The sequence below is a fragment of the Chiloscyllium plagiosum genome, chromosome 20, assembly GCF_004010195.1.
Source record: "Chiloscyllium plagiosum isolate BGI_BamShark_2017 chromosome 20, ASM401019v2, whole genome shotgun sequence".
Lineage (NCBI taxonomy): Eukaryota > Metazoa > Chordata > Chondrichthyes > Orectolobiformes > Hemiscylliidae > Chiloscyllium > Chiloscyllium plagiosum.
In genome coordinates, this window is record NC_057729.1 from 24062869 (window position 1) to 24088093 (window position 25225).

A 25225-nucleotide genomic window follows, 5' to 3' on the forward strand; every position below is an offset into this window, starting at 1 on the left:
TAACCTTTTAAAAAAAACTAGGTCTAAAGAATAGAACAAGCAAAATGCAGCACTTACCTACTTACCACAACGGGTCTTATTATTAGGTTAGAGGAGGAGGGAGGGTGGGAGGCAGTACCTCTGTAGTGCCTCGGGTCCCTCTCCTGCGTGCTTTTATAGGCAAAAAAAACCTACCCAGGTAAGCTTGCGCTACACTAGCTTCCGGCTGCCCCTCTGGTCGTCGTCACTTCCCCCTGCTGCTCCTGCTCTTTCTGTAAAGAGAAAAAAAAACACCGCTGCCCGCTACCAATAAGTAATTTTAAAACAAACTGTCTCACCTTAGCTGTAGCCTTCCGGGTTCGTTTAAACTCAGCTGCTGCTCGCACTCAAAATGACCGTTGGCGTCGAAGGGTGAGTATTTATACTCACTGCTTTCCTTCCCGGCTGCCCTTCTGGTCATCGTCACTTCCCCCGCTGCTCTCGCTCTTTCTTAGCTGTAGCCTTCCGGGTTCGTTTAAACTCAGCCGCTGCTCGCACTCAAAAGCAGTGGTACTGAATGAGAGCGAGTTAACAGGCTACAATAAAATCATCTTCATAATATTACAGTTCAGTGATATTAAATGAGATGACACAATGTTTGCTGTGGAATCTTTTCCTCGTTCCCACCATCAGTTGCAAATTATAACCAAGGAACTGAGATAGCTCGACTCGAACTATTTCATAGGGTCTCATGGTCATTTCTTGGTCAACTGAGATGACAGTGTATTTGAGTGCTTGTAAAGGGAGAATATTCCTTATGTCACTTAAAATTACTTTGGTCCTTACCCCAGGGCTGAGTGCCCATTAAGACTTGATTTCAAACAGAGTTTTTTGGTTCTGTGTCTCAACACATTAAAGTTATGGCTATTAGTTGTTTTCGGTATCACTTCTGTTATGGAGTCAATGTTGACTTGGTAATAAAAATGAGTCCTGAAGCATTGTTTGTGGCGGGGCATAAAGTGATGACTCATTGAAAGGATTTTTGTTTCAGAAACACTGTACATATTGAAGAGCATTTCTTTATTTGGACATCCAGATAATTTTTTTGTGGCATAACAATACTCTACCTGATAAATTATGAACTAATTATTTTGTATTTTGCTCAAAGATAATAGCAAGAATCAGCAACCAAACATTACATTCCAAGGAGCTTTAATACATACAGCAGATAATTATAGAGTCATAGAGATGTACAGCACGGAAACAGATCCTTCGGTCCAACCTGTCCATGCCAACCAGATATCTCAACCTAATCTAGTCCTACCTGCCAGCACCCGGCCCATATCCCTCCAAACCTTTCCTATTCATATACCCATCCAGATCCCTTTTAAATGTTGTAATTGTACCAGCATCCACCACATCCTCTGGCAGCTCATTCCATACACGTACCACTCTCTGCGTGAAAAAGTTGCCCCATACGTCTCTTTTATATCTTTCCCCTCTCCCTGACCCCAGGGAAAAGACTTTGTCTATTTACCCTATCCATGCCCCTCATGATTTTATAAACCTCTATAAGGTCACCCCTCAGCCTCCGATGCTCCAGGGAAAACAACTCCAGCCTATTCAACCTCTCCCTATAGCTCAAATCCTCCAGCTCTGGCAAAATCCTTGTAAATCTATTCTGAACCCTTCCAAGTTTCACAACATTTTTCCGATAGGAAGGAGACCAGAATTGCACGCAATATTCCAAAAGTGGCCTAACCAATGTCCTGTACAGCCACAACATGATCTCCCAACTCTTGTACTCAATATTCTGACCAATAAAGGAAAGCATACCAAAAACCTTCTTCACTATTCTATCTACCTGTGTCTCCACTTTCAAGGAGCTATGAACCTGCACTCCAAGGTCTCTTTGTTCAGCAACACTCTGAACCTTACCATTAAGTGTATAAGTGCTGCTAAAACTTGCTTTCCCAAAATGCAGTACCTCACATTTATCTAAAGTAAACTCCATCTGCCACCTTTCAGCCCATTGGCCCACCTGATCAAGGTCCTGTTGTAATCTGAGGTAACCTTCTTTGCTGTTCAGTACACCACCAATTTTGGTGTCATCTGCAAACTTACTAACTACACCTCTTATGCTCACATCCAAATCATTTATATAAATGATGAAAAGTATTGGACCCAGCGCTGATCCTTGTGGCACTCCACTGGGCACAGGCCTCCAGTCTGAAAAATGACCCTCCACCATCATCCTCTGTCTTCTGCCTTTCAGCCAGTTCTGTATCCAAGTCGCTAGTTCTCCCTGTAGTCCATGAGATCTAACCTTGCTCACCAGTCTCCCATGGGGAGCCTTGTCGAACGCCTTACTGAAGTCCATATAGATCACATCTACCATTCTGCCCTCATCAATCTTCTTTGTTACTTCATCTAAAAACTCAAGTTTGTGAGACATGATTTCCCACACACAAAGCCATGTTGACTATCTCTAATCAGTCCTTGCCTTTCTAAATACATTTACATCATGTCCCTCAGGATTCCCTCCAACAACTTGCCCACCACCGACGTCAGGCTCACTGGTCTATAGTTCCATGGCTTGTCCTTATCATCTTTCTTAAAAAGTGGCACCACGTTAGCCAACCTCTAGTCTTCCAGCACCTCACCTGTGACTGTCGATAATCCAAATATCTCAGCAAGAGGCCCAGCAATCACTTCCCTAGCTACCCACAAAGTTCTAGGGTGCACCTGATCAGGTCCTGGGGATTTATCCACTTTTATGCGTTTCAAGACATCCGGCACTTCCTCCTCTGTAATATGGATATTTTTCAAGATGTCACCATATATTACCCTACATTCTATACCTTCCATGTCTTTTTCCACAGGAAGCACTGATGCAAAATACTCATTTAGTATCTCCTGTGGCTCCACACAAAGGCCGCCTTGCTGATCTTTGAGGAGCCCTATTCTCTCCCTAGTTACGCTTTTGTCCTTAATGTCTTTGTAAAAAACCCTTGAGTCAAAGGAACTGCAAAAGAATAGAAAATGGCCATTTCTGAAGATTTAAACAATTCCATCGATGAAAACCAAAATAACTCATGAAAACCACTAATTTTCGTAGTGATAAAACATTAGTTGTAATAAATACAAAACTAAGAAAATTGTTCTGTTTAGGCACAGTCTCTTGAATCTATGGTTAAAAATGGAGAAATGAAGGGCATCGTGTAACCTATTCTAGTGTGCCGTATGATAACAAAGCTGGGTAGTTTTATTTACAGAATCACATAATTGTTATAGTACAGAAGGAGACCATTTGGCCCTTGGTGACTGCACTGACTGTATTGTTGAAAGTTACAGAGAAGACCAAGATGTCTTAATGGAAAGAAGGTGCTAGATGATTAGATTAATGGACAATGAAAAATACACTGATTATGGATTGACTGTTAATCACTCAAGGAAAGAAAGAGGCCTCACAGTTCACCAATGCCTAATGCAAATCGATGTCTGGAGTTCGGCTGTCCCAAGCTTCGGGTTCATAGAGTAACAGAGTCATAGAGATGTACAGCGTGGAAACAGACTCATCGGTCCAACTCGTCCATGCTGACCAGATATCCTAACCTAATCTAGTCCCATTTGCTAGCACCCGGCCCATATCCCTCTAAACCCTCCTGTCACATACCCATTCAGATGCCTTTTAAATGCTGTAATTGTGCCAGCCTCCTCCACTTCCTCTGGCAGCTCATTCCATCCACGTACCACCCACTGTGTGAAAACGTTACCCCTTAAATCCCTTTTAAATTTTCCCCCTCTCATCCTATGGCCGCTATCTCTGGACTCCCACACTCTGGGTAAAAGTTCTTGTCTATTTATTCCATCCATGCCCCTCATGATTTCATAAACTTCTATAAGCCACCCCTCAGCCTCCAACTCTCCAGAAAAAGCAGTTCCAGCCTCTTCAACATCTCCCAATAGCTCAAATCTCCAACTAGGTTACATCCTTTTCTGAATCCTTTCAAGTTTCACAACATCCTTCCAATAGGAAGGAGACCAGAATTGCACGCAATATTCCAAAAGTGGCCTAACCAATGTCCTGTACACCCACAACATGACCTCCCAACTCCTATACTCAATGCTCTACCCAATAAAGAAAAGCATACCAACCACCACCTTCAATATCCTATCTACCTGAGACTCTACTTTCAAGGATCTATGAAATTGCATTCCAAGGTCTCTTTGTACAGCAACACTCCCACAGACCTTACCATTAAGTTTATAAGTCCGGCTCTGATTTGATTTTCCAAAATGCAGCACCTCGCATTTATCTAAATTAAACTCCATGATGTGATATATGTGAACAAAGGGAAGGGATTGATCTGTTCAGAATTTATTTGCTGGATTTCTCTCATCCTGGTTCAGACAACTGTAAATGACTTCATCTCAAGCTCCACTGCAGCTCCTGACCTTATTTGAAGCCTCATGTTATGAGACTCCTGAGTCATGGAGTAAAAGTAAGGCCCTGTGACCTTCTCCATAGAGACCAGAACACACTTAAGGATAGTCCTCAAGCAGTTGAGTTATTATTACAACCATTGCCTTTACTTTGCCCCAGGAACATCACAATAACCCCTCCCGTCTACAAAGACCCTCTCTTCAATTTGAATGTTCACTGTGAGTGAGGAGTTGCATTCTACACTGGAAAAGGGTAAAATGGTGACATAAGTTTAAAAAGATCCACCACCTTCTGTCTCCTCCCTGACGTTCATCAACTCTTGCCAATGCACCCGAACCCACCCCAACTTGTGCTTGACTATCCCCAGTTTATGATCATGACACCTGTGTCAACATTGTTAATCCAAATGTTCCCTGAACAGAAACCATGCATGTACTGGGAGACCCACTCTCTACTGAAATCCAGGTCTAATTCAGTCAAGTTGGGCAACCCTGACCTATACAGGAAATCCAGGTACGATCTTTGTAAGGCCATCAGAGAAGCCAAGAAACAGTACGAAACTAAGTTTCAGATCCAGAATAACCACACTGATACCGGTCAGTTGAGGCAAGGCTTACCCAACATAACATGCTACAAAGTGAAGTTGAGCAGAATCATGGGTAATGGTACATGAACTCAATGCATTCTACACTGGCTTTGAAGAGGAGGTCAATGAAATTATGTCACCTATCCTAACAATCTCAAAGACAACTGTACCCGTGGTCACTGCCACAGAAGTTAGATCAGCCTTCTTGAGAGTGAATCCACAGAAAGTAACTGGACCAGATGGAGTCCCCTGGCTGTGCACTCAGATCCTGTGTGGACCAGTAGACAGACATGTACCTAGTACGATATGCAGTCCATACCTGCTTCAAGAAGACCACCAAATAAATATTATGTATCATGCCTCGATGACTACAGCTCAGTGACTCTGACCTCCTTAATTATGAAGAGGCTTTGAGAGGTCAGTCATGGGTCACATCAGCTCTAGCCTATCAAATTGCCTTGACTTGTTGCAATTTGTCTACTCATGCAACAGGTCAGTGGCAGATGCTGTCTATCTTGCCCTACACTCATCACTGGAACATCTAAACATCTGGAACATCAAGCTCCCACTTATTGACTACAGTTCTGCCTTCAACACTATAATTCCAAGAAATTCATCTCTAAACTCGAAAACCTAGGTCGCAGCTCCCCCCATGGTAACTGACTTCTTGACCCATAGACTGCAATCAGTAAGAATAGGTGACAACACCTCCTCCACCATAATCCACAACACAGGTGCCCCACAAGGTTGCGTACTCAACCCCCTACTATACTCCTTACACATTCATGACAGTGTGGCCAAATTCCATCCCAACCTCTGTTAATAAGTTTGCTGACGACACCAACATTGTAGGTCAATCCCAACAACGATGAGACACAATACAGGAAAGTGGTTGAGTGCTTAGCTGCATACTATAAAGGCATCAGTCTCTCCACCAATGTCAGCAAAAAGAAGGAGCTGGTCATTGACTTCAAGAAAAGGAGTGGAGGTCACAGTCCTGTCTGTATCAACAGTGCTGAGGTGGAAATGAGTGAGCGCCAAGTTCCTAGGAATGGTGCTCACCAACAATTTGTCCTGGTCGATCCATGTTGACATGATGGTCAATTAGCACAACAATGCTTCTACTTCTTGAGGAGGCTAAGAAAATACAGCATGTCCACAAACACTCTTACCAATTTTTATAGATGCACCATAGAAAGCATCTTATCTGGATGCATCACAACATAGTATAGCAACTACTCTTCTCAAGACTGCAAGAAAGTACAGAGAGTCGTGAATGTAGCCCATCCACCACGCAAACCAGCCTTCCATCCATTGACTCCATCTGTACGCCCTGCTGCCTTGGGAAAGCAATATAATCAAAAGCCCTTCCCACCAATGTTATGCTCTTTTCCATCCACTTATAAACAGCAGAAGATATACAAATTTTAAAGCATGCTCCAACAGATTCAAGAACAGCGTTTTCCACACTGTTATTATACTTTTGAACAGACCTCTCAAATGTTAATGTTGATCTCTTGCTCTCTGCACCTTCTCTGCATCTGTAACACTGTATTCTGCACTCTATTCTGGTACCCTGGTGCACTTTGTACAGCACAATCTGACTGTAGAGCATGCAAAACAACACTTTTCACTGTATCTTGGTACATGTGACAACAAATCTCAATCTCAAACTCAAACATTGAGAACTTTGCTGTTATGCAAGAATCCTGTACATAGTCATCCACATATTAGGAACCAAAACAGCCCAGATCTATCCATATACCCAACCTGACCCATAGCCCTCCCGTAATCAAAGCCACCCACCTGCTCCTTTATCTAAAGACCACTCTTGTTCCCCATGAGTGCATCTATTTCCCATCTATGATCCTGGAATTCCTACCCAACATATCCCACTATCCTTATTTCTGTCATTATCCAAGCAGCTTCAGAATACCCTGAATTTTATTTCCAAAACCCCATTGTTGATATGACCAACCTTGTCTGTGAAACCTTTCTCACACAGTTGCACCATCCACATTAACATACAGCTCCTCCACCCTTGATGAATCTCGTTCCCCTGTGCAACATAGACTACTGATTCTGAATCTCAATTATTGCCTGGCATGGACGAATGCTTCCCAAAGAGTACAAAGCAATGGTGACTCATTCACATGGCAGAGAAGATGACTATCATACCTGCTCTCTGCTTTGCTGTGCACTCGTGGATCTGAGGCATGTATTGAAAGGGGAAACTTAATTCTGGCAATCTGGCCTTTTAATAAGAATGGATGAGATGCAAATGCATTTTCTTTTCTTCACTAATGGAATGTGGGCCTCACTGGCTATGCCAGCATTTATTGCCCAGCCCTAGTTGTCTTTGAGAAGTGGGGTTGAGTTGCTTTCTTGAATTCCACAGTCCACGTGCTGTAGGGAGATAGGGCTTCCCAATGCTTACTGTTGGAAACCTTGAACCACTTTTAAAATTCCAAGAATTTAATTTCCAAAAATTCATCCTACCACCAGGATTCTGAACTTTGGTCTCTCATGCAATTCCCTTGCCCAAAATTTGACTTGCTCAGGTCCTGGCCAGATGACTCTGCTTTCCGATCCCACAGCAACATGTTAGAAATGTTCAGTTTTAGAAATTAATAGAAGTTTAAACTGTCTACATGGTTCTAACATAAAATGTATCTGATAATCCAGGAAAGTTATTAACATTTCTACCTGGATACACGGTCCAGATCAGGTCACTGTGGTATGAATTTCTAAGATACCAATGATCCTTTGAAACGCAAGTCAGTTTTCAGCCATCTGAGAAGCAGAGAACAGGAGATAGAGGTAGCTAGTCCTTCACCTGAAGCAGAGAAATTACTGATATTATTCAATGTAAGAATGCAACTGGGAGCTTGTGTTCAAATTGAAGATTTTGAGTTTGAAAGGATTTGAAGGAGGTTTGTAAATTCACCTGGCTTGGGCTAGAGAGAAGGAAATTTGAGTGTGACCCTCGCTATGAAAGTCCATTCTAGGATTAAAGGTTTCCATGCTGGGTAGGAAGAAAAGAAGCAGGCCATCAGGAAAGGAGAATTGCTTTGGACCTAGTGAAGGCAAATGAAGTGTCTACTTAAAGGACAGTATAACATATAATCACAGCAGGAGATCTTTTGATTATGGTAAAAGACAAATGCAGTCCATGGGATGAATTGCATACAAAATAGTATTTAGACAATATTGCATTTAGTTAGTTTGTTACTGTGCAAGACTACAGACTTGAAAATTTGTGAGATTCTTTCAGTCAGGTCATTAGAAATTGATATATCTTTTTTACAATATGTGAAGATCATGACTGCTTTGATGGACTAAAATCCTACCTTCAGACATATTGAAGAAAACTTTTGAAGAATCAGAGGCCTTGAGCATAATCCAAACTTTTCTAACTGTTTGAAATATAGATTTGCCTGAACTACAGTTATTTGTCTCTTGTTAGAAACTTGGAGAAGATTAATTACCTCAAAGTAAGTGTATCCCATATAAAAGGATGATAGATATAATCACAATAAGCAAATTACATGGGAATGAAGGTTACATTGTGGAGAAGCAGTTCACTAAACTCAGGCAGTGAAGATTAGCTTGGTCCAAATAATGCTTTATTTAGCACTGAATTGCACAGCTGGTGCAATATTTTGAGTTTTGATATGAATAAATGAAAAATAAATCCATTTTGAATTTGCTACTGCATGGAAGTAAACTGTGTTCTTGTTACTCTATTTTGAGTACCAAATTGGATCAGATCATGTAAAGGTTTCACAAGGTTTTAAAGAAAAGCTGCATTTTTTATAGGTATGGATATCTTATTTTCAATAGTACTTATTGGATGAATACAGTTATTCCAAAATCCAAGTTGATTGATATATGATAATCTTTGTGTTTTAGTTAAACAGTTGCAAATGAGTTGTCTCAAGTTGTTGAACTGGAACACTTTGATTTATGTTCATGTGCATGGATTTTCTTTGGGTTAGACTGACTATCAGAGGCTGTTTCAGCAAGCGATTTCCTGAAGGGATTTCTGAAGAGTTTGTCTTTTATTTCATGTGCAGAATGGAAGGAAAAATATGCCTCCTGAGTCTGAACAGCATCTTGATGATACACTGTTTCCATGGCGCCAACAGCAGAGCTCCAATGGGCTGAAACGACAGAAGAGAGATTGGGTCATTCCTCCAATTAATGTGCCAGAAAATTCCAGAGGGCCCTTCCCCCTCCAGCTGGTTCGGGTAAGCATTGGAAGAATAAGATTGAAGTATTTGTATGTATGCACATGATGTACACTAAATGTGGAGAAAAAAAATTCTAAACTCAAACAACAAAAATTAATAAATCTTGGATAAATGAAGTGTCTTAGAGAAGAGAACTGCTTTACATAAATATTGTATTTTGTTTGAGATGTCTTAATTGCATGCGCATCTAAAGTATCATCTGTATTGTAGGTTTGATTTTTTTGGCAAGTGCTTTAGATGTCTCTGCTAGTTACCTGAAGTTGAATCTATTTATTATATTCTGTTACATTAATGTTTGTTTGCCACAACTTATAATCAGGAAATATTAACTGTTTTTGGATCAAGGCAAATCTATATTAGCTCCTTGTGCTTGTTTCATGGTTCATAACTATTCAAGTGCATTTTATTTATACAGAAACAGTATTCTGCAGATACTGGAAATCTGAACTAAAAACGGTAAATACGAGAAATACTCAGCACTGCTGGAATCATCTGGAGAGAGAGGCATGGGTAACATTTCAAGTCAGTGATCTTTCATCAGAAATCATGAATTGGAGCCTGAAATGTTAACTCTACTCTCTCCACAGATGCCGCCAGGCATGCATCCTTTTTCCAGCATTTTCCAGCATTATGCTGCAATTATGTTTATTAATTTAATGTGGCTACAGTCATATAATAAAATTACATTGTGTCTTCATTTATGGAAAGGAGAGAAGAATGATCAAAGTTGACAGAGACTGATACTGAGGCTTCTGTGCAAAATAAATGGTGAAGAGAATATACGTTTGCTTTCTTTATTTAAAATTATTCTGAGAGAAAATTACAGCTTTGTGAAGAAAATATAGCGAAGCTTGTTCAATTTTTGCTTTGAGGATAAATATCTTATTTATAAAGAATTAACAATTTACAGGACCAAGAGGCTAATCCAACAATGTCCATTTTTCAATATCTGCTGAAATGTTTCCATTTGAAATGTGTTCCAGAGAGTCACAATGGAGATGACTTCCTTGCCTTCGCATCTGATTGTTTCCCAACCTGTTCAGAAGCACATAATCTCTACTCACCACCTTCTGTCATGGCTTGATTTTGATGCAAAGGGTTCCTTTGTGGAGAATTGCTGATATGAGCCAACACCGAACTGGTCAATGGCACAAGATTCTAGAGATAAAAGAAATGACTTCAACCACTTGCTCTTTGTGGCATGTGTCTCTTTTGCCTTTTTTTTTGAAAGAACTATTTTAGTAGCACTTCTTAGTGTGCTTCGTAGTCTCTGCGATTCAAGGTTTGCAATGTCGTTCAATTGCACACCTAGAATGTGATGAAAAAGCAAATGGGAAAATCTGTCAAAAGAAGTATAAGTCTTTTTGATATAGATTATGAAATCCATTTGAATGTCCTAATTCAGTGTTTACCCTGCCCCACAAAATTAAGATTGCTCTGGTCAAGGTTACTAGTGTCATTCTTTATGACCACAATCAGTCGATTCTATTCAACCCTGACATCCACGGTGTTTGACTTGACAGTTGACTCTGCAACACTACTTGTACTTGATTCCATTTCAATACAACCAGCAAATCCCAACAAAATAGCTTTTTCTGTCTCTGCATATGGTCATCCAATGTTCTGCTACTTTTCTTCATTTATGTTTTGTCCCCAGTAACACTGGCTCGTAACAGATTCAGTTCTAAATGTGTACTGTGGTACATTAACTGATAACTTTTAAATAGATTTATGGATTGCACAAAGCTGATGCAATGTCTCTCACAAGATTTCACTGTAACCAATAAAATATCATCATGGACGAGACATTACCCTAATAAGTGACTAACACTCCAACTACAGAAAATGATCTCCCATTAACCAATTAACATAACTGGAAATACTTGACAACTTGATTTGACATTATGCTACATTCTGAGCAGTCTGCTAGCTTTGTGGTTCAAGTCCTTCTGGCATTTCATTGAGCTACCTTTTGGCTTGTATGACAGGGTAAAACTTCGATTATCCTTTGAAAGTCCCTTCACTCAACCTTCTAAGTATCTTCAAATTGACTTCCAGCCATGAGACCAACCCTGGAAATTCCCTGTCCTTTAATCTTCAAAGTGACCAATTGTTCTCTTGGTCCTTTTAAGCAGCACACCAACTTTTACAAGTCTCTCACAGTTTTACCTATACTGCTGCAAGCTCCAGCACCATCCCTCTTCAGGTCTCTGAGTCTAAATGAGTTTGCATCCAGAAAGAACAGCCGGACCCTCTTTTATGTCAAGATGTAAAACCGGGATTTTTTGTAAGTGTTAACCTGGACCTCTTTCTCCATGACAACTAATCGCATGGGACTGTCGCTTGGCAGAGTTTAGGATTATCACCATATTCCTCCTCAAGAGACTGTCATATCTCAACATAAAGGAAACATTGAAAAATATAATAATCTTATAGATTCTTGTATTTGTAACAGGTAGCAATGACCAGCTCTCTCTCTGTGTCTCTCCATTGCTTCCAAGTTGTGATATTATCTGTCTGACATCTGTTTGTGCCTGAACCCAAGTCTCCACTAATTGTCCATTAGGAAAAATGAAGTGAATTCAACTGCTGTGAAAATCTCTCGATCTTTAACATGCCCCTCTCCTGTCACTTGTTCAAGTTGAACCAAACAATGTGCAATCTGTGTCCTATGCAAACACACAATGAATTTTAAACTCTATACCCTCTCTGTAATCAGATTACTTTGAGCTGCTGCCTACTTTTGCCGTTGCATCTGTCCTGTCACTGCTGTGAAAACCCTCATCCCCTCCTCTCATAATAAATTACAGACTTTTTAAGGCATTTTGAATTCCATTCTTCACAAATTTGCACCCATACAAATCTCTGTCACCAAGTCCTAGTCATGCTTTTCCTAACCTTGTCGTCTTTTCATTTGGTTTCTTCCCAACATATTGAATTTAAAATCCTCATTCTCATGATTTTGCATCTTACCTCTGTTACTTGTCAAGTCTTTCAAAATTTAAATCCAGCCATGTCTTTTTATCTGTTAGTGCGATGGTCTTCACAGACCACTCAGACCCTACAACCCCCATCCTTATACCTCGATGTTTCTTCCACTCTACTTCTGCTGGAAAAGTCTCCAGCCACCTTAATGCGTTGCCTGGATCCCCTTCCTTATCCTCCATCTTTTCGCATCTCTTTTCTCTTTTAAAAACCTCAATTAAGTCTATCATTCTTGATAATGTTTTCAGAATCCTCTTTCATTTGCCTGCAATCCATTTTTGAGCAGTTTTGCATTGGAGAAGGCTGTTGACTGTGTGGTCTATACAGATCGCAGGTAGAAAATTTAACTCCTATTTTCTGTTGAAACTGTGAAATATGGTTGAGACTTTGCCATATTTTCTGGGCATCGTTTGGTTTAATAATACTAAATGTACACAAGGTGTCTGTTTCTCTTCTAATCTAAGTTGTGCATTTTCTTTGCCAATTTTAGCAATTGTTTTAGTATAGCATACATGTATCAGTTAAAATGTGATGGCTGTATTAGCTCTACATGAAGCAGTAAACGCACTGACTATAAGAAACAAAATAGGAGTTGCATAGTAGGTTTGTTTTACATTGGAAGCAGAATGACAGGTTAACCTTTCAGATATAATTTTCCTCTGAACCAGTAGTAACTTTATAGAGCTTCTTTTCATCGGAACTGCCTATATGATAGCCTTTTGCTTGATGAAATATTTTAGCAATACCCATTCCTACCTTGAATAGGGAAAAGTAGGGAAGAAACAAATTGGAGCTTCAGTCGCCTAGAGAATTATTGAAAAGGAAACAAAGGAGATAGATAACAATAGGTGTTGAAAGTTTAAAAAAGAGCACAAAAAAATCGCAGAAAGAAAGTAGCAATGAAAAAGTGGAATATGAGTATATGAGGAAGTTAATGTATGTTAATTCAGAAACTATGCCAAAAGTAGAAAATGCTTTGTTTCCCTGAATTAACTTATTGAATTATTTCCCTTTTTTCTTAATCATTATGTTAAGTTTATTACTTTTGCCCTAAGGATGCTGATGTGTACGAGAACCAGCTCCATAGACATAAGCCACTCACTATATTACTTTGCTCAAGAAAATCATTATTCCTATGTAAGCTCAATCAGTGAGTATTTCCAGGTAACCTTATGATCACTGCTAATCTCATCCATTGTTACATCAGACAATAATCCCAAGTGTACCAAAGTGGTGTTGCGTAGTGGTAGTGTCCCCCTCTGTGAACCAGAAGGCCCAGGTTCAAGTCCCACCTGCTCCATATGTGTGTACCATTGCCTCCAAACAGGGTAATTGAAAAATATACATTAAATCAAAGCAACCAAACGAGGGCTAGACAGATTTCTTTTCTTCACCTTTCTCCCTCTCCTCCTAAAAGCTGTTGTTCTTTTGTTCTACCTGGGGTCAATGGAGGTGACAGGGTGAGATATTTTTACTGAATTAGCATTTGTTCATACATAGGAAAAATCTAATGAAGGAGGAGATTGATGTACAACTTTATGGCATTAGAGGGTTGTACTCAATTACTTGCCAGGATTTGTGCAAATTTCACATACTTACCTAAAGCTGTTCATGTCCATCAGAAGACTAAATGAATAAAGAGTAATTTATTTGCTGATTTGTGGATCAGCCTAATGCCCATTGCAATCTACAATACACATTGTGTATGGTCTCTTGGGAGAATCCTGCTCAATGGGCCAGACAGCTTTTTCTCATTTAATTCTGCCTCAATTAGGAATCCTACAGTAAGCCTCAGTCATGTATTCATCAGTTGAATCATTCAAAAGTGAACTTTGTTTAATTCATGATTCAAGAGAATTTTGAAGGACATGGGCATGGATTATAGTGAAAAATAATCCCAAAAGTAGGTCGAGTTGAAGAAACTAGCCAAATTAAAATGGTTGAACAAACAATTGCTAAGTCTTTGGCAATCCTTCAAAATTAAGTATGACTTTCATTATTTAATATTATCCAATCAGATCATTACGATAAGCAACGACTACACTCCTCCTGTTTGGAGGAAATTGATAGAACTATATGGAGAAAATGTTTTGACTTCAAACAACTGCCTGCTGAAAGCTTTTATTTAAATTTAGCTACAGTATGGAAACAGGCCCTTCAGCCCAACAAGTCCAAACCAACCCTCTGAAGGAGTAGGTCCATCCAGACCCAGTCCCCTACCCTTTTTTCCCGCTGACTAAGGCACCTAATATTATGGGCAATTTAGCATGGCCAATTCACCTAACCTGCACTTCTTTGGATTGTGTGAGGAAACTGGCGCACCCAGAGAATGTATTTGTAACACTTCTAATTTTATTTCAGATTTCCAGCATTCGCAGTATTTTACTTACACTTTTCTTGAGATTGATTTCTGAAAGGTTCCTAATTAGGTTCTGTATAAATTCAATTTTAATTGAATTTTTATATTTTCCATGTTAATATGATGAATCAAAGTGAGAAACTAAAAGGGGGTTGTGTAGGGAGAAAGTGTCATTTTAATGCTTACCCTGATCCTAACTGCTGCAATGACTAAGCTGAAGGGAAGAGCTGAATGTGAGGAGTTTGACTAAAATTAATTGAGTAAGAATTGAAAAATTGTGATCAATGTGAGGAGTATGACTAAAATTAATTGATGTAATGAATCATGTAAATCCAAGATCAGGAGAATGCACCAGGCAAGATAATCCAAGTGAAGATTGTTGTTGAATGTGTTTAGAATCATAGAAACCTCTAGCACTGAAGGAAGCCTTTTTATGAAGCTACACCCACTGTCTTGACTAACAGCACAATGAACAATCAATAGACACAGACAACTAAACCATGAACAATTGAGCACAACACTTACAGCCAACTTTAAGTTATTTAGAAAAACTGGAAGGGTCATGGGCTCAAAACTCACCTTGGAGAATACCATGACAAAAACGAAGTCCAGCCTGAGAAAGATATATCTATCTGCATTCTTTATTTTCTGTTATTGAGTCAACCTTATATTCAAATTGTCATTCTCCTATTAATTCCATGTGCTCCAGCCTGTCAATAAGGCCCTGTGTGGCAATTTTTTGAATGCCTTCCAAAGTGTCCATATTTATGACATTTACAGCAACAGCATGAACTTCCCTGTTTCTTAAAGAAATCAGTCAAGTAAATCAGACACTATTTATATTTAACAAATGCATGCATGCTCTCCTTTCCGAATGGAAGTTTATTTTGTCACTGATGATTTCCAATAATCTTCACCATCAGTGATAGGTTGATTGGCCTGCAGGTTTGACTCTCCTTTTCTCTTGGATAGTGCTGAAGTAAAAGCAAATTTCTAGTCCTCCAACACTTCTCTTTAATTGAGTAAGAATTGAAAAATTGTGATCAATGTCGCTGTTTCTTTCAGTAACCTTGGATATATTCAATCTGGACCAAGTGATTCACCACTTTTCAATAATGATTTTTAAAAGGTCTTCTCCACCTATTATTACCTAGTGCATATCATCTCTCTCCTTTTCTATTGTATCCTTCATATTATTCGTTTCCAAAGTGAAGATAGATGCAAAGCACTCGTTTAATCCAAAGATGTGCAGGTAAGATGAATTGGCCATGCTAAAATTGCCCAGAGTATTAGGTGCATCAGTTTGGGGTAAATATAGGGTAGGATAGGGGAATGGGTCTGGGTGAGTTACTCTTCGGAGGGTTGGTATGGACTTGTTGGGTTGAAATACCTGTTTCCATACTATAGGGAATCTAATCTAATAATATTTCTGCCATGCCTCCGCCTTCTACACCTGGAATTAAGAGTCTAGTGATGACCATGAATCGATTGTTGATTGTGGTTCATTAATACTTTTTTAGGGAAGGGAAACTGCCATTCTTACCTAGTCTGACCTACATGTGACTCAATTTAGTTTGATTCTTAACTGCCTTCTGGGCCATTGAGGATGGGCAATAAATCACCTAGCCAGTGATGCCTTCATCCTATGAATTAGTTAAAAGAAAAGAAAATGGTAAACACCGGGCTTATAAAATTAGTGACAGGGCCCTGAGTAGTGTTGTAAAAAAGAAGGATCTAGAGGTTCAGAACATAATTCTTTGAAATTTGTGTCACAGGGAGACAGGTTTGTTAAGGTGTTTAGCATGCTTGCCTTCATTGCTCAAACCTTTCAATATTGGAATTGGGACATCTAGTTGAGGTTGTACAGAACATTGGTGAGCTCTGTTCTGGAGTATTGTGTGCAGTTCAGGTCACCCTATTACACGAAGGATTATTATTAAATAAACTAAAGTGGGTTCAGACAAATTTACTGGGAAGCTGCCGGGAATAGAGAGTTTGTGATGTAAAAATTGATTGGAAAGACTAAGGCTATTTAACTGGAACATAGGAAGTTGAGGTGGTGACCTTATTGAGGTTTATAAAATCATGAGAGGCATAGGTAGGGTGAATGCAAGGGTGGGGGAGTTCAAAACCAGGGAGCATACTTTAATATTTTAAAATTTTATATTTTAATATTTTGAAAAGGATATGAAGGGGCACAGAGAATGGTTCGTATTGGAATGAACTGCCAGAGAAAATACTATGTGCAGTTTCAGTTACAATGTTTAAAAGACATTTGGATAAGCTCATAAATAGGGAAGGTTTGGAGGGGTACAGGCAAAATATGGGCAGGTGAAACTAGTTTAGTTTGGGAACATTGTCAGCGTGGACTGGTTGGACTGATAATCTGTTTCCATGCTGTATGACTCTATGAGGATTTCCCTTTGGGACCTTACTGGAATCAACCTTTTCACATGTAGACTGCTTAAGTTTAGATATTTATAAAATGCTTTACAATTCAGTTTAAAGATGTCTATTAATTCTTTCTTGTACCCTCTCTTTGTCTACCTCAATAGTTTTTTAAATTCCTACCTTGTTGGTTAGAAACTAAAGCTTAGTTCTAATAATTGTCAAGAGCATAATTTTTCTAATTTGTTTTAACTTTTGCATCCTTTGTTGTCCAAATTAGCTGCGTTTTTCCCTTGAAAGGACTATGCTGATGGCGTATCTAATATATCTCATCTAGGGGCCCTCCATTGTCTGTTACTTCTTTACCCTGCAATTGCCTTTTCCAACTTCTCTGTGCTAAATTCCTTATTAAATAACACATTTAACTCTTCACCAGTTGAGTAGTTTCACCTTGGAAATTTTTGATCTCTTTTTGTAATTATCTTAAACTGTATTATGTTGTGGACATGGTTAGCTAGATGTTCTCTCCTGTAACTCACTCCACTTGATGTGTTTCCCAGATCCAGATTCAAACTGCTTCCTCCCCTTCTGGATTGTGATGACAACATTGATTGAAAATGTTCATCTGTACTGGAAACTTTTCTTTCGCCCTACCTTTCATATTATTCTTTTATTTCGCAGTCTACAATATTAGTGGAATGTTTGTTGCATTACCATGGTAAAACCTACAGAGGTGAAGGGCATTGGTTGATTAAGTACTTGAAAACACATAAAGGAGGATTTCTGGGGTTGGTAGAGAGAAAGCAGATATGTGTGATGTTGCGTTCTGCAAATAAATCTAGTATTGAGTAAAAACATTGACATGTTGATTCCTACTTCATTATCTGGTTCCAGAATTAACATTTATTAGAGTATTGTAAGACTCTTAATCACACTATTTTTGTTTACACTCTTTAAAATTTGCTGACAAATTTGCCCATCTATCCCCTCCCACCAGTTCTGAACTCTGTAAAATAAAATTCTCAACAATGTAAAAGCTTGTGTTCTGTTCCTTGATTCCAGCCAGATAGATAGTCTTAGAACGATCCAGTGGATCCCTTCTATTCAAAACTGCAGTATCAGACTTCATTGATACTGCTACGGGCCCTCTTCACTTACCATTCCTGAATACTTGGTAACCAGGAATGTTTCATTCAAGAACTTGTTTGAGCTGAGTCCTGAGGTGGCAGAGGTGGATCGGGTTGAGAGTGGCAGAGGAGGTTCGACCACCAGATTAGAATACGGGTGTGGACATGTCCTGGGAGAGGCAACCTGAAACAGTTTGGGTCCAGGGGTAGGAAGGGCAGGGAGTTGGCAGGTCTGGAGCACAGGGCTATCGGATTGGCACAGGAGATTGAGGTCAGGGTCTGGAGGTGTTCCTGATCTGGGGAAGATGTAATTTAGAGTATGAGGTAAGCATGGATCTGTTGAATAGTTATTTGCGTGTAAGACAATGTATTTAACAATCTAAATTTTCCAGAGTAATTATTTCCTTAATTTCATCAGCATCTCCCAAATTGTTTGATTTTAATGGATGCTTTTAGAAGGTTCTGACCCATTGGCTCCATTGTGTCTGCTTTTGCTCTCATATTTCCAAGAAAATCACAACACAATGTGCTCTAGTAAATATGGATTTTAAAACTGCAGCAATCTCTTGGCATAATCTCTTTGATTGAAAGCAATATCTGCCGTTTTTTAGTGCACAGCCTAAAATAAAGTAAGTTAAACATGTAGTCTTTACACTCCATTAATGCAAATACATCATAATCCAATGTCACAATTTGAGCCTGAAATGTTATTGATGTAAGTACGAATTAACGAAGGAGGTGTTATTAATACTATTTTATTCAACCTGATGCCTACAACTTTTGGGATTTTTAAAAATTTTGCCATGGTTTATGTGTCCCTCTGTCTTGTTCTCATTCCTGCTCTTCTCTTACTACTTTTCCTTCCTTTCCAAATAGCAAATTAATGAAACCCACCATTAGTTAACCTCTCAGTGAGAACATTAGTCTGTGCTCTGGTCAAGTTTAACCTGCCTTTTTATACAGATGTAGTTTCTCTGAGAATTGGTTCCAATGCCCTCTCTCCTTTACCAACGTCCTGTACCTTCCTGTTTCTATATTCACGAACAGAAGGCACTAAGAATAATCCTGACATCATTACTTTTGAAGTCCTTTTAATATATTTCATAATAATGATTTTCTCTCTTAATTTGCCTAATGCTTACCCAATCCCTTATTTACTGCGCATCCCGGAACATATGTTAACTGCAATTTGCAGACTCCCACTGGCACTCTTGCTAGCTTCTCTTTGAGTTGCATAGCCCAGAGTGCTCTCAGCACTCTCTCCTCAAAGAGTTATCCAGGATATATGAATTGTCCTGGAGTTCTCCCTACCTTGGAACAGGATGCACATGTAACAGTCCAGAGTTTACTCAGAATGATTGCCAATCCAAGGGCATATATTTGTCTGAAACCATGGTAATAAAAAAACTTAACTATAAACTAGCACCTAAAACACAGAAACAGAAACCAATAAAATTTTACGAAACTGACCTCAAAGCTTTGCATGGAAATAGGTTAACCAAAGACATAGGGTTAAGGACAATCCAAAGGGATTTTATAAATACTTTAAAGACAAAAAGGTAACTAGGAAGAGAATAGGGCCCCTCAAACATAAGCAAGGCAGCCTGTGTGTGGAGCTGCAGGAGATGGGGGAGACACTAAACATGGAAGATATAGAATATAGGGAAATTGATGGTGACATCACGGAAAATGTCCATATTGCACAAGAGGAAGTGCTGGATGTCTTGAAACGCATAAAAGCAGATAAATCCCCAGGATCTGATCAGGTGTACTCTAGAACTCTGTGGGAAGCTAGGGAAGTGATTGTTGGGCCCCTTACAGAGATATTTGTATAATCTATAGTCACAGGTGAGGTGCCGGAAGACTGGAGGTTGGCTAACGTAGTGCCATTGTTTTAGAAGGGTGGTAAGGACAAGCCAGGGAACTATAGACCAGTGAGCCTGACATCAGTGGTGAGCAAGTTATGAGAAGAAATCTTGAGGGACAGGGTGAACATGTGTTTGGAAAGGCAAGGACTGATAAGGGATAGTCAACATGGCTTTGTGTGTGGGAAATCATGTCTCACAAATTTGATTGAGTTTTTTGAAGAAGAAACAAAGATGATTGATGAGGGCAGAGCAGTGGATGTGATCTATATGGACTTCCATAAGGCATTTGACAAGATTCCCCATGGGAGATTGGTTAGCAAGGTTAGATCTCATGGAATAAAAGGAGAAGTCATCATTTAATACAGAACTGGCTCAAAGGTTGAAGACAGAGAGCAGTTGTGGAGGGTTGTTTTTCAGACTGGAGGCCTGTGATCAGTGGAGTGCCACAATTATCGGTGCAGGGTCCACTACTTTTCATCATTTATATACATGATTGGATGTGAGCATAAGAGGTACAGTTAGTAAGTTTGCAGATGACACCAAAATTAGAGGTGTAGTGGATAACAAAGAAGGTTACCTCAGATTACAATGGGATCTTGCTCAGATGGGCCAAAGGGCTGAGAAGTGGCAGATAGTGATTAATTTCAATAAATGCGATGTGCTGCATTTTGGGAAAGCAAATCTTAACAGGACTTATACATTTAATGGTAAGGTCCTAGGGAGTGTTGTGGAACAAAGAAACTTTGGAGTGCAGGTTCATAGTCCCTTTAAATTTGAGTCGCAGGTAGATAGGATAGTGAAGAAGGCATTTCGTATGCTTTCCTTTATTAGTCAGAGCATTGAATTTAGGAGTTGAGAGGTCATGTTGCAGCATACAGGACATTGGTTAGGCCAATATTTTAAAATTTTGGAATATTGCGTGCATTTCTGGTCTCCTTCCTATCAGATGGATGTTGTGAAATAGGCCAATATTTCAATATTTTGGAATATTGTGTCCATTTCTGGTCTCCTTTCTATCGGAAAGATGTTGTGAAATTTGAAAAGGTTCAGAAAAGATTTGCAAGGATGTTGCGAGGGTTGGAGGTTTTGAGCTATAGGGAGAGGCTGAATTGGCTGGGGCTGTTTTCCCTGGAGCGTCGGAGGCTGAGGGGTGACCATATAGAGGTTTATAAAATCATGAGCATGGATAGGCTAAATAGACAAGGTCTTTTCCCTGGGATGGGGGAGTCTCGAAGGGGAGGGCATAGGTTTAGGGTGAGAGGGGAAAGATATAAAATGGACCTAAGGGGCAAATGTTTCACGCAGAGGTTGGTGCATGTATGGAATGAGCTGCCAGAGGAAGTGGTGGAGCCTGGTACAATTACAATATTTAAAAGGCATCTGGGTGGGTATACGAGTAGAAAGTGTTTAGATGAATATGAGCCAAGTGCTGGCAAATGGGGTTAGAATAGGTTAGGATAGGTGGTTGACATGGACGAGTTGGACTGAAGAGTCTGTTTCTGTGCTGTGCATCTCTATAACTTTATTCTCTATAATTTTAAGATAAAACACTGTAAAATTCAGCAATGAAATATGAGTTGTTTTAATTTTAGAAGTTGCTGATAATAGTCATACCCTGAAGGACTGTAATCCAGATTATGGTGTCAGTGGACAAGATGAAAAAGTAAAGAGGGTAGACTGAAAAATAGAAGCCAATATCAGGATAGGTACAATGCCATCCAACAGCAGAGGAGACCTGAGGGTACAATGGGGAACAGAAAAGTGTAGAAATCTGTTGTTATAGGAGATTCCATAGTCAGACAGGCAATTCTGTAACTGTCATTATGAGCCATGCATGGTGTTCCCACCTCCCCCACCCCAAACCAATTATATAGGTTAAGGACATCATGGATAGATTAGATTAGATTCCCTACAGTGTGGAAACAGGCCCTTTGGCCCAACCAGTCCGCACCAATCCTGCGAAGAGTAACGGACCCAGATCCAATTCCCCTCTGACTAATGCACCTAACACTACGGGCAATTTAGCATGGCCAATTCACCTGACTTGCACATCTTTGGACTGTGGGAGGAAACCAGAGCACCCAGAGGAAACCCACGCAGACACGGGGAAAATGTGCAAACTCCACACAGCCTGAGGCTGGAATTGAACCTGGGGCCCTGGTGCTGTGAGGCAGCAGTGCTAACCACTGAGCCACCATGCTGCCCTACGGGGTGCAGAATATTCTGCAGGATGAAGACAGTGTGCTGGAGGTTCTGGTTCATGTTTTTGGAAATAACATAGGGAAGCCAGGAATTAAGGCTCTATAGTCAGAGTTTCAGAAGTTACAGAGAAAGTTTAGTAAGTAAGAACTCAAAGGTGACAATGTCTGGATTACATCCAGTCAATGTGTGACTTCAACCAAGGTGCAGAATGAAGGACTTCAGAGTGTTAGGACATTGGGACCAGTTCTGGGGAAGAAGTGATCTATTCAAAAGGCTGCACCTCAACAGGACTAGGCTCAATGTCATCAAACAAGAAACACTCTTCAGTGGGAGTGAGTTTAAACTAAATTCACAGGGGGATGGTCACTGGCAAAAAGAAGTAGAAAATAAGAATAAGATGCATGAAATGTAGAGTTCTGGATAAGACTTGAGAAGAATAGTTCCAACTTAGATAGGGCTAAGAAGTTCTAAATGAGAAGCAAGGACAGGATTACTAGTCATATCTATAAAGACGTAAATTGTGCTAAACAGGTTTGATGAGCTAAAAATACAAATCCCACTGTGGGAATGTAATATAGTAGTTTCAAAATTAGTGAAGACTGGGTGTTTAGCATACAAGGATGTAAAATGCACAGAAAAGATAGAGAACAAAAAAGGCAGGAGAAGTGGCAATACTGATTCAAGAATATTTTGCTTTGCTGGAAAGAGAGAAAAGAGATCAAAGACAGAATCATTTTTATTTGAGTTTGGATGCGAGCATAAGAGATGCAGTTAGTAAGTTTGCAGATGACACCAAAATTGAGGGTGTAGTGGACAGCGAAGAGGTTTACCTCAGATTACAACAGGATCTTGACCAGATGGGCCAATGGGCTGAGAAGTGACAGATGGAGTTTAATTCAGATTAATGTGAGGTGCTGCATTTTGGGAAAGCAAATCTTAGTAGGATGTATACACTTAATGGTAAGGTCCTAGGGAGTGTTGCTGAACCAAGAGACCTTGGAGTGCATGTTCATAGCTTCTTGAAAGTGAAGTCGCAGGTAGATAGGATAGTGAAGAAGGCATTTGGTATGCTTTCCTTTATTGGTCAGAGTATTGAGTACAGGAGTTGGGATGTCATGTTGCAGCTGTGCAGGTCATTGGTTAGGCCACTGTTGGAATATCACATACAATTCTGGTCTCCTTCCTATCGGAAAGATGTTGTGAAACTTGAAAGGGTTCAGAAAAGATTTACAAGGATGTTGCCAGGGTTGGAGGATTTGAGCTACAGGGAGAGACTGAACAGGCTGTGGCTGTTTTCCCTGGAGCGTCGGAGGCTGAGGAGTCACCTTATAGATGTTTACAAAATTATAAGGTGCATGGATAGGGTAAATAGGCAAAGTCTTTTCTCTGGGGTCGGGGAGTCCAGAACTAGAGGGCATAGGTTTAGGATGAGAGGGAAAAGATATAAAAGAGACCTAAGGGCCAACTTTTTCACGCAGAGGGTGGTACGGGTATGGAATGAGCTGCTAGAGGAAGTGGTGGAGGCTGGTACAATTGCAACATTTAAGATGCATTTGGATGCGTAAATGAATAGGAAGGGTTTGGAGGAATATGGGCTGTGTGCTGGCAGGTGGGACTAGATTGGGTTGGGATATCTGGTCGGCATGGACGGATTGGACCGAAGGGTCTGTTTCCATGCTGTACATCTCTATGACTCTATGAAGATATAGAGGAGGATGCAAAGTTGGGTACAGAGGTTTCAGGCATAGTTTAGTCATAATGTCACTGACACGTGGAACAGGCTTGAAGTGCTAAATGCTTCCTTCTATACCTATCTTCCAATGTATTATACCTGTCAGTTTTACATCTTGATTTTTATATTCTGTGTTAATTCAGTGTTTTGCCATTTGCCTTTTTTTTGGCCTTACCTACTTGCACTGTTCACTTTCACTGACCCAGTTATCTGCAAACTGAGATCACTGTCTCTACTCACTTTAAAATATTATCATTTAAAGAGTAAACAAATGCTAATTTTGCTTGTGTTGCTGTAATATTTAGCCTAGATTGCAAATAGATCAATGTAAGCCAACATTAAAAACCCTAGATCTTGAAGGAAAATATATTGCTTCTTTTGGAGCTTACTGTCACATAGGAAGCAATCTTCAAATACAGTATTTATGCTGAGTATGCTGAGTCTCGTCATTATACAGAAGGCATTCATTATAATTCCTCAGAGTATTCTCTAAATTTGAATTATGTTATTCAGCAGCATATGCCTCCCATCTAGTCCAATTTCAGAAAATTGACGACATCATGTTTTTCCTGCATTAAGAATATAGACTTAGGACTAGACTGGCATACTAACCAATAAGATTATGATGCATGCCAGTCATGACATTATCATGCAAACTGCTCAGAATTCCAACGGGTGATCTGTGATTCCATGGGAGAAGCTTCACTGTGTTGGCACAAAAAGTGCCAATTAAACTGAAACAAACCCTTCCAAATCAGCTTGTCTTTTTTCATTTTTCAGTCTTTTCAATTTAAGTGCAGTTTCCACATTGCAAATGAGTGTACTTTTTCAAGCCTTTGCCTCTTCATGGTTCACTAGACTGCTGTCAAGTTGTCTTCCTGTTAGAAACCTTTGCTGTATGTTGAGGAAATGCCAGCACTACAAATCATGCTTTGAATATATGAACATATCAATTATAATAGGAGGACGGCATTTGATCCCCCTCAAATCTCCTCTGCTGTTGGATGACATTGTACTTGCCCTGATATTGCCTTCTATTTTCCTGTCTACCCTCTTGTTCATTCCCATGTCAGCCAAGAATCAATAAACATATTCAATGACCAGCCTCCACTGCTCTCAGGGCCAAAGAATTCCACAAGCTAATGATGCTCAGCGAGGAAAAAAGCTTCTCACTTCCATCTTAAGTGGGAAACCCCTTATTTTAATTTTTGTACCCCATTTCCAGCCTATCTTATAAGGGAAACATCCTTTCAGCATTTACCTTGTTTCCTCAGGGCCCTGTATGTTTCATTAAGATCACCTCTCATTCATCTGCTTCAA

The 25225-nt window shown here is 39.8% G+C and overlaps 1 protein-coding gene across 2 annotated transcripts in view; it reads left to right on the forward strand.

Annotated features, from left to right (window-relative positions):
* LOC122560076 (cadherin-4-like) overlaps window positions 1-25225 on the forward strand; it is a 668379-nt gene that overhangs the window by 410863 nt on the left and 232291 nt on the right. For both annotated transcript variants that reach the window (XM_043710292.1, XM_043710293.1), the window contains one exon: window positions 9068-9241. In XM_043710292.1, coding sequence (XP_043566227.1) covers window positions 9068-9241 — 174 coding nt within the window. The remainder of the gene's footprint in view (window positions 1-9067; window positions 9242-25225) is intronic.